The sequence below is a fragment of the Notechis scutatus genome, chromosome 6 (genome assembly GCF_049901735.1).
Source record: "Notechis scutatus isolate UNSWTSFEM ecotype Mainland chromosome 6, rNotScu1.2, whole genome shotgun sequence".
NCBI classification, from domain to species: domain Eukaryota; kingdom Metazoa; phylum Chordata; class Lepidosauria; order Squamata; family Elapidae; genus Notechis; species Notechis scutatus.
This window is the reverse complement of record NC_142014.1, coordinates 41,748,351-41,766,755: the sequence shown is the minus strand read 5'-3', so window position 1 is coordinate 41,766,755 and position 18,405 is coordinate 41,748,351. Positions and strand designations below refer to the sequence as shown.

The 18,405-nt window shown below is 34.3% G+C and overlaps 1 protein-coding gene across 1 annotated transcript in view; it reads left to right on the top strand.

The window, feature by feature from the left end:
- The window catches only part of PPFIA2 (PPFI scaffold protein A2), a 209,810-nt gene that overhangs the window by 85,622 nt on the left and 105,783 nt on the right, over window positions 1-18,405 (top strand). The window contains exon 3 of the mRNA XM_087968038.1: window positions 14,234-14,296. Coding sequence (XP_087824164.1) covers window positions 14,234-14,296 — 63 coding nt within the window. The remainder of the gene's footprint in view (window positions 1-14,233; window positions 14,297-18,405) is intronic.

The window sequence follows — 18,405 nt, the reverse complement described above, 5'->3', positions numbered from 1 at the left end:
AAGGCCCATGAACCTAGCTTCTTTCGGAGGTTCTTGAAAACAGCTTTCTCTCTGAGATTTGGTAGTTTGATTTGTCCTCTTGTGAAAATTCCTTCACCAAATGCATTACATAAACGTTCAAGGGCACTGGAAACTGTGGGTATATTATTCAGAGCAGTTGTATTCTACATTTTCCTTATATAGAGATAATTATAAAGCAAAATAAGAATACGAAGACATGTCTCCATCTGAAATCATGCCCCAAAAGCACAAGGAGGAGAGAGGAAGTCTAAGAATTGACCAGAGAATTGATCTTAGAAGTCTTACTGAAGTCAGAGACAGAGACAGAGACAGAGACAGAGACAGAGACAGAGAGAGAGAGAGAGAGATGCTTTTTTTAACACTGAAGTCATTCCATAACCTCAGAACAATTGAGATTTTGTTTTACTAAAACGAAATCCATTGCTTCTGATAGCCATTTGTCTTCAGGAATGAAGGTACTGTTGAACAATCCCCTAAATGTAGCTGACAGAATGTATGTCAAACTTTTGGCAGTTTACTTCAACAAAAAGCAAGATTCAGAATTTCTTTTAACAAGATTTACTGAGGAAGGACAGGACTAAGTTACAGAAATCTCAGCAATATGATTGTTGGCAGTTTAGAATCTAATTCACCACTGGCTTGATAACACATTTTTTCAGTCTTTAACTCATTATTTCTTTCTGAGATGATAAGGTAGCTGTTCTTTTAACTGGTAAGTAAGGAATAACCAAGTGATCAATTTGTGAATCTCTCTCAGACTCAGAACATACTATTAGCAATATTGATGTGAATTTTATAAATACATTTATTATGAAGATTAGGCAGTAAGAGGATAGTAGAGTTTTACAATAATTAGAAAATGTACTCTTTGTATACTCTATAGCAGTTTGAGGACAGCAAATATGAGAACAAAACTGAAAATCAGGTAAGATACTGCTAGTAACTGAATTGCCCACTGTAGCAGAAAAGGACTCTTTTTTATTGAGGTTTAATATTTACCCTTTCTGGATTTTATTACACTCTTGCTGGCCAGGGAGAATGGACCTTAGAAAAATCTCCATTGACAGTGAAAAAGACTTTTGTGAGGCATTAGCCTTAAAATATTATAGATAAAGCACTATTTTTTTTAAAAAGTATTTAAGTTAACCAAGAGTTTAGCTGCCACTGGCATGGCATTAGAATAGAATAGAATAGAATAGAATAGAATAGAATAGAATAGAATAGAATAGAATAGAATAGAATAGAATAACAGAGTTGGAAGGGACCTTGAAGGTCTTCTAGTCCAACCTCCTGCCTAGGCAGGAAACCCTATACCACTTCAGATAAATGGTTATCCAACATCTTTTTTAAAACTTCCAATGTTGGAGCATTCACAGCTTCTGGAGGCAAGTTGTTCCACTGATAAATTGTTCTAACTGTCAAGAAATTTCTCCTTAGTTCTAAGTTGCTTCTCTCCTTGATTAGTTTCTACCCATTGATTCTTGTTCTGCCCTCAGGTGTTTTATGGCAGCCCCTGAGATTCTGGAACACTGCATCATGTCTCCCCTAGTCCTTCTTTTCATTAGACTAGTCATACCCAGTTCCTGCAACCATTCTTTTCAGCCTCCAGTCCCCTAATCATCTTTGTTGCTCTTCTCTGCACTCTTTCTAGAGTCTCAACATCTTCTACATTGTGGCAACAAAAACTGAATGCAGTATTCCAAGAGTGGCCTTACCAAGGCATTATAAAGTAGTATTAACACTTCACATGATCTTGATTCTATCCCTCTGTTTATGCAGCCTAGAACTGTGGTGGCTGTTTTTGGCAGCTGCAGCACACAGCTGGCTCATATTTAAATGGTTGTCCACTAGGGCTCCAAGATCCCTCTCACAGTTACTACTATTGAGCAAGGTACCACATATACTGTATCTGTGCATTAGTGTCTGTGTATCTATGTGTGTACATTATGAGTCAGTATTCTTCAGAATGATCAATTCAAAATACAAACTATTAATTTTAACTGTTAATCTTCATGTGAAAATCAATGTGTGAAAATCAACATCATTTAGGGGAAAAGGGTAGAATATGATAGAAGTGAAGGAGCAAAGATTATGGATAGTAATAATATGATAGTGAAATCGTTATAAAGTTATGTGTACAGAAATATGACCACAGCCTCCTTGTGAATAATCTGGTGGCATTCCTCCCTAGTAAATGGTTTGAGGATATTGATTATAAAATGAAATTAGCTGGCTGAGCGTGATAGGAAAAAACTCAAAAGCTGACTCAATTGGTGATTTATTTTTGTGGAGTCAACAAAAACAGTATGTTTGATTTAATACTCTTAATAACAAAAGATCAATGCCAGTAGAACAAGGTGAGCGCTATAGATAAGATGACTTCATCAAAACAACTTTGATGGAACTAAAAGAAAATCGGTGGTATAATTCACCAGATGAAGGGCAGTTCTGAACATTATATAAAGAACATATAAATGCAACTTCAAGTGCTCATATTTTAACATATTAATTAAGAGAATAGAATATATAATGAGTCATGTGCATTTGGAAGTCACCTATGTAGTCTTCTTCATACACTAATAGTTGTTTATTTTTATTTCTGTAAAATTATAATTCCCTTTTCCCCACCAAAAAGAAGGGATTTTTAAAATGTAAAAATAAACATAAACTCAACAAGAATCCATAAATAAAACTATTTAAAAGCAGCATCTGAAAAGCAAGGCAGATGCCATATTAGAAATCAATACATTCACTTAGGCTTAAGAGAAAAAATGGTGGCTTAAAAAGAATAGCCTTCACTTGCTGATAGGAGCCAATAAAGAAAATAGCTTAATCTCACAGTGCAGGGAACATTTGAAGCTACAACTAATCCACTACAACTACAAGCAATCATAGTCAGATTTTTATTAGCCTATCTAACACCTCTACTCTGAGTTGCATTTATTTCTAGTTGACTTTAGGCTGGTGTCTTAAAAGCCTTACATGTCCCAATATCTGGATATCTTTGAGAGTGCCTAATCCCAATTGCATGTGCCTGCACAGTAAGTTCTGGTAATGTAGGCATTTTTCATATCCCTTCTCTTTATGGATGTCACTAACATGGATCTTAGAAATAATCTTTTCAACTCTTCTCCCATTCCTTCTATGGACCAGTATTTACCAGAAATCTGAAAGGCCTTTTGTGTTTTTAGGAAGTCCATTAGAACTTGGATGTTTCAAGAAGCCGTTGGAGTTGGGATCTTTTATAGTGTTATTTCTGCCATTGGAATATACTGTACATCTTATATAATTAATACTCCTGTTGTATGTGTAGATGTATGTTGGCTTTCATGTTGTAACTTTGTCTTATTTAATCTGATTTATAAGGTTGTCAGTGATCAAAATAGCATATATGCCTAGTAAATAAGTAAACCAGATAGTATAAAGAGAAGCAGCCGTTGAGTCTTGTAAGTTAAATGTGAAGGATGGCTTTTGAACTGCTATCTCTTCAAACAAGTCTTTTGACTTGTATTGTGATGTTTGATATTTTTATGTATTTTACATTGTTTGATTAGTTTTCTTTTACTTCTTTTTTTTGTAAATTTTATTTGACTTTTCACAAAGAGAAAAAAAATACAAATAAAACATCTTTTTTGAAAGTAGCGTAATCCCGGGTTACATTTCTTCGTACAGACACAAATTCAGGTTCATGCTCATTTTTATATTCTATTCCATATCTTATTACTATTTTACATTTTCTGCATAGCTTCTCCCCTCTTTTAATTTTCTCAATTTTATTTTAATTATCTCATCTCAATTCAAATCATTGTATTTATATTTTTTTGTCTGTCCTGTTTTAATTATCTATTATCTTTTCTCATTAAACAAAATTTCTCCTGTAGTTACTGATTGGAGTATGACGCCTTTATATCTTTTCCCTAAAGTTGTAACATTCAATATAATACATAACTTCCATTCGGATTCTGCTTGGTACATTCTTAAAATACACACTGTATTCTTAAAAAAAGAAAAAATATATAAATGTATATAATTAAAACAACATTCCATTCCAATTCAATTCTATCATTAATATTAATATTTCATTAACTGAATCCTCAGCATTTGTTCTCCATTTGCAAAGGGAGGATGCTTAATATTTTTCTCACAGATATATCCACACAACTGGCCTCTTGAGAGGGAGTATTCTGCTTTTGTAATAATGTAGTTTGGGTAATAATGTAGATTGTTGCCATCAGAAGTTCCCTGCACAGAGCACTAAGCTAATGGTTTGAAAATACTCTGTATTCAGCCCAAATTATATTAAACAAGCTCCATGTTATGGTTTTCTTTATCTTTTTCAAAAGAGATTTCTTCAGAGAATCAGAAGTAAAAATTCCATTATTTTTTTTTTGTATGGTAACATTTCCTAATTAATGCAGAATATTCTTTCACAAATCAATTCCTATGTGGGCATAAGTGCTGATAGTTTCCTGGAAGCTCTCTAAAACAACCTATTTCTTTACAGGGCTGATGTTAAGGATTCAAATAAATACATTCTTATTTCTGACAAAATTCTTTTTTTGATTTTAAAAGGGTGAACTTGACATTTTATCAGTGAAATTGTAAAAAAAATGTGGGAGAGGAAGAGGGGGTTACTGTCATGTTTGAAGGTTGTTCAGAGCAGCAATCAGAGGCGAAATAGTCCATGAGTCATTTCCCACAGGCAGTAATCATCCAATGCCAATGAGCAAAGGCAACACCAGGAGAACTTCTAAAAGGTCAGGAATCAAAGGACTGAAACTAGGCAGATGATGCCACATTGTGGGTAAAGGACTGTAATCCAACATATCAGTGAGCTGGTTACTGGGAAGCATTTATTGAGCAGCAGGATATCAGATTTTCCAACATTGGTCAGTTCTCAGCTGAATGCTTGTACGCCTTTTCTCTACAAAGACTCACTCTGCCTCAACTATAAGACAATAGTGACCATTCAGATATAAAATATTATTTGTAAATGGACTCATCACTTGCAAGAAAAGTAACCTGGTGACCACAAACATTTCCTGTTGCCAGTCCTTGAATTTTCAGGTGCCTGGATTCTCTAGAGCAGGGGTGTCAAACTCACATCATCATGGCAATGTCATGTGACATATCAGGACTTTCCTTTGATAACCCAGGTGGGGATAGGGCCAGCATGTGACGCATCTGGCCTGGAGGCCATGCGTTTGAACACCCCTGCTCTAGAGCAGAATCCTGCTCTAATCTAATTCTTAGAATCAAGCATGATAGGGTTGCCTGTTTAGAGATCTTATCCCTAGACCTGATGGCTTATAAAGGCCCATGAACCTAGCTTCTTTCGGAGGTTCTTGAAAACAGCTTTCTCTCTGAGATTTGGTAGTTTGATTTGTCCTCTTGTGAAAATTCCTTCACCAAATGCATTACATAAACGTTCAAGGGCACTGGAAACTGTGGGTATATTATTCAGAGCAGTTGTATTCTACATTTTCCTTATATAGAGATAATTATAAAGCAAAATAAGAATACGAAGACATGTCTCCATCTGAAATCATGCCCCAAAAGCACAAGGAGGAGAGAGGAAGTCTAAGAATTGACCAGAGAATTGATCTTAGAAGTCTTACTGAAGTCAGAGACAGAGACAGAGACAGAGACAGAGAGAGAGAGAGAGATGCTTTTTTTAACACTGAAGTCATTCCATAACCTCAGAACAATTGAGATTTTGTTTTACTAAAATGAAATCCATTGCTTCTGATAGCCATTTGTCTTCAGGAATGAAGGTACTGTTGAACAATCCCCTAAATGTAGCTGACAGAATGTATGTCAAACTTTTGGCAGTTTACTTCAACAAAAAGCAAGATTCAGAATTTCTTTTAACAAGATTTACTGAGGAAGGACAGGACTAAGTTACAGAAATCTCAGCAATATGATTGTTGGCAGTTTAGAATCTAATTCACCACTGGCTTGATAACACATTTTTTCAGTCTTTAACTCATTATTTCTTTCTGAGATGATAAGGTAGCTGTTCTTTTAACTGGTAAGTAAGGAATAACCAAGTGATCAATTTGTGAATCTCTCTCAGACTCAGAACATACTATTAGCAATATTGATGTGAATTTTATAAATACATTTATTATGAAGATTAGGCAGTAAGAGGATAGTAGAGTTTTACAATAATTAGAAAATGTACTCTTTGTATACTCTATAGCAGTTTGAGGACAGCAAATATGAGAACAAAACTGAAAATCAGGTAAGATACTGCTAGTAACTGAATTGCCCACTGTAGCAGAAAAGGACTCTTTTTTATTGAGGTTTAATATTTACCCTTTCTGGATTTTATTACACTCTTGCTGGCCAGGGAGAATGGACCTTAGAAAAATCTCCATTGACAGTGAAAAAGACTTTTGTGAGGCATTAGCCTTAAAATATTATAGATAAAGCACTATTTTTTTTAAAAAAGTATTTAAGTTAACCAAGAGTTTAGCTGCCACTGGCATTAGAATAGAATAGAATAGAATAGAATAGAATAGAATAGAATAGAATAGAATAGAATAGAATAGAATAGAATAGAAATAGAAAGAATGAATAGAATAGAATAACAGAGTTGGAAGGGACCTTGAAGGTCTTCTAGTCCAACCTCCTGCCTAGGCAGGAAACCCTATACCACTTCAGATAAATGGTTATCCAACATCTTTTTAAAACTTCCAATGTTGGAGCATTCACAGCTTCTGGAGGCAAGTTGTTCCACTGATAAATTGTTCTAACTGTCAAGAAATTTCTCCTTAGTTCTAAGTTGCTTCTCTCCTTGATTAGTTTCTACCCATTGATTCTTGTTCTGCCCTCAGGTGTTTTATGGCAGCCCCTGAGATTCTGGAACACTGCATCATGTCTCCCCTAGTCCTTCTTTTCATTAGACTAGTCATACCCAGTTCCTGCAACCATTCTTTTCAGCCTCCAGTCCCCTAATCATCTTTGTTGCTCTTCTCTGCACTCTTTCTAGAGTCTCAACATCTTCTACATTGTGGCAACAAAAACTGAATGCAGTATTCCAAGAGTGGCCTTACCAAGGCATTATAAAGTAGTATTAACACTTCACATGATCTTGATTCTATCCCTCTGTTTATGCAGCCTAGAACTGTGGTGGCTGTTTTTGGCAGCTGCAGCACACAGCTGGCTCATATTTAAATGGTTGTCCACTAGGGCTCCAAGATCCCTCTCACAGTTACTACTATTGAGCAAGGTACCACATATACTGTATCTGTGCATTAGTGTCTGTGTATCTATGTGTGTACATTATGAGTCAGTATTCTTCAGAATGATCAATTCAAAATACAAACTATTAATTTTAACTGTTAATCTTCATGTGAAAATCAATGTGTGAAAATCAACATCATTTAGGGAAAAGGGTAGAATATGATAGAAGTGAAGGAGCAAAGATTATGGATAGTAATAATATGATAGTGAAATCGTTATAAAGTTATGTGTACAGAAATATGACCACAGCCTCCTTGTGAATAATCTGGTGGCATTCCTCCTAGTAAATGGTTTGAGGATATTGATTATAAAATGAAATTAGCTGGCTGAGCGTGATAGGAAAAAACTCAAAAGCTGACTCAATTGGTGATTTATTTTTGTGGAGTCAACAAAAACAGTATGTTTGATTTAATACTCTTAATAACAAAAGATCAATGCCAGTAGAACAAGGTGAGCGCTATAGATAAGATGACTTCATCAAAACAACTTTGATGGAACTAAAAGAAAATCGGTGGTATAATTCACCAGATGAAGGGCAGTTCTGAACATTATATAAAGAACATATAAATGCAACTTCAAGTGCTCATATTTTAACATATTAATTAAGAGAATAGAATATATAATGAGTCATGTGCATTTGGAAGTCACCTATGTAGTCTTCTTCATACACTAATAGTTGTTTATTTTTATTTCTGTAAAATTATAATTCCTTTTCCCCACCAAAAGAAGGGATTTTTAAAATGTAAAAATAAACATAAACTCAACAAGAATCCATAAATAAAACTATTTAAAAGCAGCATCTGAAAAGCAAGGCAGATGCCATATTAGAAATCAATACATTCACTTAGGCTTAAGAGAAAAAATGGTGGCTTAAAAAGAATAGCCTTCACTTGCTGATAGGAGCCAATAAAGAAAATAGCTTAATCTCACAGTGCAGGGAACATTTGAAGCTACAACTAATCCACTACAACTACAAGCAATCATAGTCAGATTTTTATTAGCCTATCTAACACCTCTACTCTGAGTTGCATTTATTTCTAGTTGACTTTAGGCTGGTGTCTTAAAAGCCTTACATGTCCCAATATCTGGATATCTTTGAGAGTGTGCCTAATCCCAATTGCATGTGCCTGCACAGTAAGTTCTGGTAATGTAGGCATTTTTCATATCCCTTCTCTTTATGGATGTCACTAACATGGATCTTAGAAATAATCTTTTCAACTCTTCTCCCATTCCTTCTATGGACCAGTATTTACCAGAAATCTGAAAGGCCTTTTGTGTTTTTAGGAAGTCCATTAGAACTTGGATGTTTCAAGAAGCCGTTGGAGTTGGGATCTTTTATAGTGTTATTTCTGCCATTGGAATATACTGTACATCTTATATAATTAATACTCCTGTTGTATGTGTAGATGTATGTTGGCTTTCATGTTGTAACTTTGTCTTATTTAATCTGATTTATAAGGTTGTCAGTGATCAAAATAGCATATATGCCTAGTAAATAAGTAAACCAGATAGTATAAAGAGAAGCAGCCGTTGAGTCTTGTAAGTTAAATGTGAAGGATGGCTTTTGAACTGCTATCTCTTCAAACAAGTCTTTTGACTTGTATTGTGATGTTTGATATTTTTATGTATTTTACATTGTTTGATTAGTTTTCTTTTACTTCTTTTTTTGTAAATTTTATTTGACTTTTCACAAAGAGAAAAAAATACAAATAAAACATCTTTTTGAAAGTAGCGTAATCCGGGTTACATTTCTTCGTACAGACACAAATTCAGGTTCATGCTCATTTTTATATTCTATTCCATATCTTATTACTATTTTACATTTTCTGCATAGCTTCTCCCCTCTTTTAATTTTCTCAATTTTATTTTAATTATCTCATCTCAATTCAAATCATTGTATTTATATTTTTTTGTCTGTCCTGTTTTAATTATCTATTATCTTTTCTCATTAAACAAAATTTCTCCTGTAGTTACTGATTGGAGTATGACGCCTTTATATCTTTTCCCTAAAGTTGTAACATTCAATATAATACATAACTTCCATTCGGATTCTGCTTGGTACATTCTTAAAATACACACTGTATTCTTAAAAAAGAAAAAATATATAAATGTATATAATTAAAACAACATTCCATTCCAATTCAATTCTATCATTAATATTAATATTCATTAAAGTCTTAACATCTTTAACATTACATTTCAATTAAATATCATACTTCTATGGGAACAATTATAAGCTTTCCATAGTTAATTCCCTCACTCTTCACTTATATTTTATAAAACATTAACTAATTAAAATGTTCCCGTTCCTTCCTAATTCAATTTTCTCATTTATTTTATTTCACTTATTTTATTCACAAACATTTCACTAAATCACACTAACTATTTTATCCCTCATTTTAATCATACGTTGTTTCCAATTTTCTAAAGTTATTTCTATTACTAATATAACAATACAATCTTATGTACCTTTACAGAATCCCCTTTTCAGTTAGATTTTCACCCATTATCTCTAAATAGGTCCTGTTTCTCTATATCTTGCTCTGGTCCTTTGTAAATTCTTTTCCTTTCCTTCTTCCCTCTCTTCTTCTCTCTCCCCTTTTTACCCCCTTGTCTTTCTACCTCTATTTCTCTCTTCTGTATTCCCCTTTTCTGTTGCTTTCCAGTATTATACTTATTTTTCGAATTATTTTTCTTTTCTTTGGTTGTTTTTTTAAGGCTTAAATTCTCCATTCTCTTTCCTTTTTCTTCCCCACATAAAATTGCTTGTTCATTAAAGATGGCTTCTTCTTTGTCCCAGTCTTCTTGTTTTGCAGTCGTTTCTTGTTGTTTCTCATAGTTCCAAATCTCCATTTCTAAGAATTGAAAAACGAAGCCAAAAGAACCCTTCCCTTCTTGTGCATCTTCTTTGTACTTTTTAAGTTCCATTTTCAATTCACCCAGAAGTGGTGCCATTGTATAAATTTTTAAACAACCACCCAATTGATTTTAGTCATTCAAATATAATAACCAAGAATCCAAAGATCACCAAATAATCCAAATACACACAAGCTGTTTCTTTTTTGCTCTTTTTTATTTTTTCTTCCTGGGTTTACTATTTAGTTGCAAAGTTTCAGTTAAAATGTATCTTTTAGAAGTCTTGTTGAAGTTTTACTATAGATTCTTTTTAATTCGAGGCAGTGTCCTCCCTCTTCCAGATCCTGCCCTTATTCTTTTTCTCTCACTTCCTGCTTAGGAAAAAGAAAATTTTTAATGTCCAGAAATCTTTATTATCCCTTTGACATTTTGTTTTATTTTCAGCTTAATTGCCTATTGATGTCAAAGCGGATTTTCCGATTTCTTATTTAAGTCTCTTAGTTGTCAGTATAGGGAAGGAGAGAGAAGAAAAAAAAAACCAAACCTTTCCCTTTTCACTTTCCTTCGCTGCTTCCGACTCTTCTTTGGGAGCGATGTTATTTTTTGTAAGTTTAAATTCCAGGGTACCTTAGTTGTTGCTTTTACAATTTAACCCGGTCAGCCAAAACTTTCACTTCTTATCTTCCTCCTGCACATTTTTTTCTGGTCAAGTTCTCCTTTGTGGTGGCCATTTCTGACCACCGCTGCAACCGCCTTCGGGAAAGGGAGTAATGGCCAGCTGAGGAGGAAAGATGCGGCTCTCCTCAACCCTGCTGGTGGTCTCCCCCCTCTTCACCACCTCTATGGGGTGGCTTAGCCCCGAAACCAGCCGGCTCGGGGCGCTCTAGCAGCGAGCCCAGACAGAAAACGCGCACGATCGTGGATTTCTGTCTGTCGCCGAAGCCCTTCAAACCAGACATCCTAGTTTTCTTTTACTTCTGATAGCCACCTTGCTTATTCAGTTTACTGGAAAGACTAGATGTAATGAATGGACAATTTAAGGAGGCTGGATTTTCTGCTGAAAATATAGTCTCTTTCTTAAAATTGCTCTTTCCTAAAGTTACACTGAGGAAAGAGGCATACCAGTGTTACATAAAGTATTGTATTATATTACAAGTATTGAAAATCACTTCGTATTTAGTTCAGACCTGGAATTATTTGGCATCATTTAAAAAAGCAGGCCAATTTAAATTATTCTAATATAGGGGTGTCAAACTCACATTGTCACGTCGTCATCATATGACGTATCTGACTTTTCCCCCTTCACTAAACAGGGCGTGGGCATGGCCAGCACATGATGCAATCGACCCTGGGCTGGGAGTTTGACAGCCCTGTTCTAAGACATAGTATCAATTGTGGGCACCTATCAGTTGTTTTCTGCTTTCTTGGACATAGAATCACTATAGTTTTTGCATATATCTGAAATGGTGCTTGGACATGAATTATTAGATGAACAATTAAAATACCAATTGTGATTTTTTACAAAATGGCACTATTAAATAGTATAAAGACTGTGTGTTATAAAGGAATCAGTGCTTCCAATAATAGCACCAGTGAATTCAAAAGCTAAGTTGATTTAGGAAAACACCCACATTAAATTATGGTGTGAATAAAATCTGTTTAGCTTCCAGTAATCATGTAGGGCTTCTCTTGAAAAGAAGGAACACCCCAAAAATGAAGCTATGACAGTATAAATGTAGCCATTTTGCTGAGATAGACCTTCACAGAATCAGGTACATGATCGCTATGTTGTCAAAATGGTCTTGCAATCACTTTGTGATCTCACTGAAGTTGCAGCACTGGTGCCATATCTGCCTTTAACTGAAGCTGTCAAGCTGTCTTTGGTCCCTGGATGGTGGAAGAGAAGGGTTGATAGTGTGAGTCTGTGCCTTGAAGAGCCTTAAGGGCTCTGGGTTATCATCTGTGCCACTGTTTTATTTTAAGCACTATTAATGGAAGCCTGGATAAAGTTGAGTGCCAAGGCTGGAGCAGAGAAATGACTGCATGCCACATGGCAAGTCAAATATGTTCACTCTGTATAGTTGCTCGGATACAGAGGTTCAGAATTTGGAACTCTGGCTGTTGTTCTACACATAATGTGGTAAGTCACTGATACCGATTTGAGCCTTGCCTTCTAAAATAATGAATATAGATATAGTGCTTCATACCATCTGACTCCAATGTCAAAATCTCTGGTAATAGTATTTCTTCCTTCTCTGGTACCAAAGTTCCTTTGAACTCAAGGCTGTCAACCTGAAATTCCAGGACTTTATGAAGCCTTTAAATTCATTTTTATACCACCACCCCAAAGTTCCTCTTGATCTAGCTGCCTAAAATTTATACTTTTAATATCTCACAATTTTGAAGCAAAAAAATTAAAAATTAAAATAATACATAAAATAGATATGCTATAGACATAAATGAAAACAAGAGAGAAGTTTTTAAATTCTTTCCATAAATTCAGAGCAAACAGTTCCTGCCAATATGTGTGTAATGGCTGTAACCAACTCTTAACTTTCAACCACCATTCCATCAATTGCCTACTATTTTAACTGGAAATACCTTTGTTTAGTCTTACAGTTTTAAATAAAAAGTGCAAATGCTGCTCTTTTGTTATTTCCTCTGTAATAAGATCATCTGTGAAATCCTGAATATTTTCTTTGAACCTAAGAGTTTAGAAACATTTTGAATGCTCTACAGAGACACTTTCTGTGATGGAAACTTTCCTGGGGATACAGGGGATCAAAATAGAGTAAATTCATCTGATTCCCTGCCTGTGTTTATAAACATTTGCAAACAGTTGGAAATAGCTGTACCAAAACATTTTAATTTAATGCCACACACAATTTAGCTTTGACAGAAAAAGAAACTCCAGAGCATTTAAAAATATGCAAGAACAAAAGCTATAAGGTAACAGAAATGCCCTACTCATATCAAATAAAAAACAATGGTTGTGATTTGCCAAAATATATCTTACAGACCAGAGAATGCATAATCGAGAGTGTAGTATAAACTATTACTTTTATATGGTGTCTAGAATTATGGAATAATTTATCAATTGGTGAAATGACTTTCAGGTAAAACAATGTGTATATGTTGATGTTTTTCCAGTCATACTCCTAGTTTCTTCAGAGCACAACTAAAAGTGAACTTGGTAAAAGACACCATGTCCTTTTGTTCAATGGAATAGAATGCCCTCAACCAATTGCTACCCACTGAATAGATGACAGAAGTACAGTGATTAGTTAAAGACTGATTGTGGATATTCTATACCACTAAATATAGACAAAATATGATGTTTTTGCCAAGTTGTTTCAGACCTGTTTGGAAGAAGCTAGCTGCATTACTAGCAAAACGTCAACCTATATTCATTGCCTTACATCGTATTGCCAAGAAGTGATGAAAATCTTCACTCTCTAATATTCCCCCCCCTCTCTCTGTGTGTTGTGTGTGTTCCTGTGTGTAACAGATGACTGAAAGACATAGCTTACCTAATAAAACAATTGTGTAACAAGTTTGGGTATGATCTATTTGTAAGGCTCTACATTCATAATATTTAAAAATGTGAAACAAGTAGCACTTTCTCAACTTTCTAAGTGTAAATAGCAAGATACTGTGATAAAAATGTGAAACATAAGCAAGACAGGTTTTCTCTTGTGGAAACTTCATTTAATTGAACAGAATGTTTGTATAAGCACAATACTGCTTATCATTTCATTTCAATAGACCTAAAACAGATCTTCTCCATAAATTCATACCATTCAACAGAAAAAACTGCTGCCTATAAACTGAAGTTATTCAAATTGTATGCATGACTTTATATTTATTTTTATACATAGTTGGCTAATGATTCACTGTATTTTAACCAATATTTGTTAATTATTTTACCATTTTTTTACCTTGCAGAATTATGTTTAAGATTAGATTAAGATTATTTATCTAAGCTGTGACATCTAATAAATTAAGAGTTACAATTGTGTGAAATTAAAGACATTAAATATTTGAATATGTGTTATTTTACAAACAGAGCTTTTGAATTCAGTACACTCTTTGTTGCACACTTTTTCAGATGACGGTTGCGGCTGGTACGAGCATTGAGAATAACATTCAAAGGACCATATCCTGCCCTAATGTATGTTTTGCATATCTTAGATTCTTGTCTTCTTTTAATGCAAAATTTTATTAATGTGAATTTACTGTTGTCACCACAATGTTATATTCATTTCCAACATATGTTACATATTTTACTACAAGTAAGGTTTCATTGTGGCTTACAAGAAGAGTCTCTGGTTACATACCATAGTTCTAGGTTGCTTTCTCCCAGATCTGTGTTATTTCACATAGTGGTTTACCTATCCTATTGGGCCAGATTATTCAAAGGGATAATATTAACCCTGAATAATATGCTTGTAGTACAATATATCTCCCCTACAGTTCACTACTACTCAGTAAACCTCCCCCTACACATACATTTGCAGTTTGCAACAAGAATTACAAATTGGTCAAATCTGGAAAGTAAATCAAAAGAACAAAATGTAGCCATATACTCCTTACAAAGTATATATGTATAAGGCAGCGTGTTGGGCTCCAAACGAGTCGGAAAGCACCCAGAGCCCGACACAATGGTTTAAAAAATATTTTGAGGCCACCATACATGCTTCTACTACTGTGCAGCTGTATTGTCTTAATTAACAATACAATTTATTCATACAATTTATTTGGGTCAACATCAGTTGGGTTAGATAGAGTTTATGCTCATATAAATTGATTGATATAAGAATGTATAGCATAAGTGGTTCTGAGATCTGAAATAAAATATTGACTTAGTATGAAAAGGCACAGAAATACTAATTGATCTAATGAAAATACTGATGTCTATCATTAAAATATAACATTTTAAAAAATAAAGATACTGAAAATGGCTAAAATTTACCTATCAAGCAATTTATAGTTACAGATGTATGTATAGTCATATCTACATATATACACACATATGTAGATATACATATACACAAAGTATATATACACACATGTACCTTATTTCACTGTATGTATTTTTGTTGTATTTTTATAATTTTACCAGAATCATTATAACAGAAAAGTTGCTTTATTTATTTGTTTATTTATTGCAAAGTCCAGAGCCATCACCTTCCCTTTCTTTATTAGATAGCCTTGTTAGGCTGTTTTATTGTCATACAGGAAGTCCCTGCTTACCAACTGCCTCATTTAGTGACCATTCAAAGTTACAATGGTGTTAAAAAACCCAACTTTACAATGAATTATTTCATTTAAGACAGTCACAGCATACGGTGGTCTCAGAATTGCCACTCAGGCACTTCAAAAGAGCATGCATTTATTTATAACTGTCACAGTATCTCACTGTCATGTGGTTACCATTTGTGTGCTTCTCAACTGGTTTGCAACAAGCAGAGAATGGAATCAAATTGCAAATTGCAGTCACGTGATGTGTCACTTAACCATAATGTTTCATTTAATAATCAAATGTGAAATGACATTGTAAATCAATTGTGAAGGCTAGTAAAGGAGTTGTTGCTCCCAACTGTGGTCACTAAGCAAGGACGACCTGAAAAGCTTTTTTTAAATTAGCTATAAGCAAGACTAAGACTATCTTGCAAGGCTAGTGAGAAAGAAGGTTATTTATTTATTTCATTTAAAAGACTTAAATGGCCATCCTTCTAAAAAAAAAAAAAATAAGCCTCACAGATCAGGGTAGCTTCCAAAGCAATCCTATCATTTCCCAAGATGCATTTTAGCACATATTATTTTGGCTTTAGCTGTAAACAAAAGCTGATAAAAACTGCTACTTTCTCTTCTATAGCAATTTATTCTTTGGTGCTAGCTTAGTTGATCTATGCTTTTCTTCGTTGGGAGATATATGTCTGAAATGCCTACTGTATATATGCCCATTTGGCAGATCAGAAAATATATGACAATTCTGTAGCATTAGGCTCCAGCTGTTGATTGTATAATATATTCTGGATGGAACCATGTTTTATGCAGATATGCTTAATAATCTGGATTTCCAGAATAAAGTGGCTGGTATATTTCATCATCTGCCACCCAGACAGTGAACATAATAAATGGAGGTTGGTAAACAAAGCTTTTCGACATCCATGGTTGCCAGGAATATTTTCTGGAAGATTGTCAAAGTATTTCTTTCCTGAGAAAATCAATAACATCACACAAAAATTGTTATTTATTTATTTAAAAAAAATAGAAACTGCCTATCTCACTCATAGAGTGATTGTACATGCATTTATTGTAACCAAACATCTGTAATGTATAATGGCTACAGCTGTGAACTATGAAGCATCTAGGACTGTTTGATTTGTATATCTGGGATCATAGATAAGGTCTATATTGAATATTACTGATACAGTTGTGCATTTGCTCTTATATATCTATGGTAAAATTCCTCATCAGATTAGGTAATTTGTTATAATATTCCTATATGAAATATGAGGATAGTCTTTGACATTCAAGCATTAATTTGTTCCACCCATATTTATTAATTGTTGAAAATGAATAGTTTTATGTATTTTTTCTCTCACCATATACATCTGAACAGACATTTCCATATTTTTTCTTCCATGGTATCTGATTCTCAGAGACTGTGGACTACAGTAGTTTTCTTGGCAAGATTTTTTAGAATTAGTTTGCCATGGTCTGGCCCAAGATCACCCAGTTGGCTTCATGTTCAAGACAGGATTGTAACTCACAGTTTCCTGGTTTGTAACCTGATGCCTTAACCATTAGGCCAACTGGCTCTACAAAAAAGGTTGAATTATAGGTTATAACCAAGAAATATCAAAACACCTACAGCTGCAGCATTTTTTTACAGAATGGGTGAAAGGAGCAGGACATTACTTCTTGAAAGTATCAACCAAGAGTTCCAATAATTAAGCTAAATTCCAACATAAAAATATTCAAAAATTGTTTAAAAAGTAAATTCTTATGAAAGTTTAGTAAGTCTACCACCATTTGAATATTCAATGTTCTAACTATAGTTTAATGGAAAGACCCTCTGGAGATTTTAACATTTTTTATGTATTCCTAAAACAGTTTTTTTGAAAAAAGAAAAGTGAGTTTTTGTTTGAATATTTGAATATATGATGCACTATGAGACTATTGCAAAAATACTATAGATTTAGAACAAGCACACAATTACAGAACTAATTGTTCTCTTGGGAATTGTTTACAAAACAAGTGAGAGACAATGAATTATTTGTCAAACATGGACTGGTAGCATGATAGTTAAGGAGGTAGAAAGCTGGCTGGCCTGAGAAAATCATATTTAGGGTTCATAAGTCATGCTTGATCAGAATGAAAAAAATATTGAATGTAGAAATATACAATCATATGCATTCTAATCTTCAGTATTTTCATTAATGTTTGGATAAAGAAATTAAGTGAATTCTTATATAATTTTCTCACATTGCAAAAATTGAATGGAATAGCTCATATTCTAGAACAGTGGTCCCAACCCTTTCCATCTTGGTGGCCCGGCAGAGGTGGAGAGAGGGGGTGGTTCAGGGTGAGTGGTAGCTGTGCGCATGTGCAAGCACACACAGCTCCATTTGTGCAAGCAGCAGGCGGATGCACCCACTGCTCACACAAATGGAGCTTTGTGCATGAGCGCCTGCCGCTCACACAAATGGAGCTGTGCATGCACATGTGCTTGCATGCCACTTGTGCAGCCGGTTCCAAATAGGCCGCGGCCCACTGGGGTTGTGGTCCGGGGGTTGGGAACCCCTGTTCTACAAGACAAAGTAACCTCTAAAATAATCTTGATAGCAATTTAAAAAACTGAGGAATTGGAGGAGCAAAGGGAATGAAAGAGTTAAATACAGAAGAAATGCAATTGACTGACAAACATTAGTGACACTAGCAATCAGACAAACTGAATAAAATTGATAAAAGAGCAGAATAGGGTATGAGAGGGTCACACAAGCAAAAATAAACAGACTTGAACCAAGCTACTATTTTCTCAGAATGGTAATTTTTAAATATAGATTTTGATTTTCTATGGAACTCCCATTTGCATTTAGAAACAAAAACCACCCAGCTAGTTTAATGAATGAATGGTATTTCAATTATTGCTACCAAAATATCATTGCTGTAGTTTTATGGTTAAAATTATTATCATCCACTCATTCAAACCTTTGCTAATAGTAAACTTTTGGTGTTGCTGTTTGTTTAAATCCCAATTTCATTTTCATG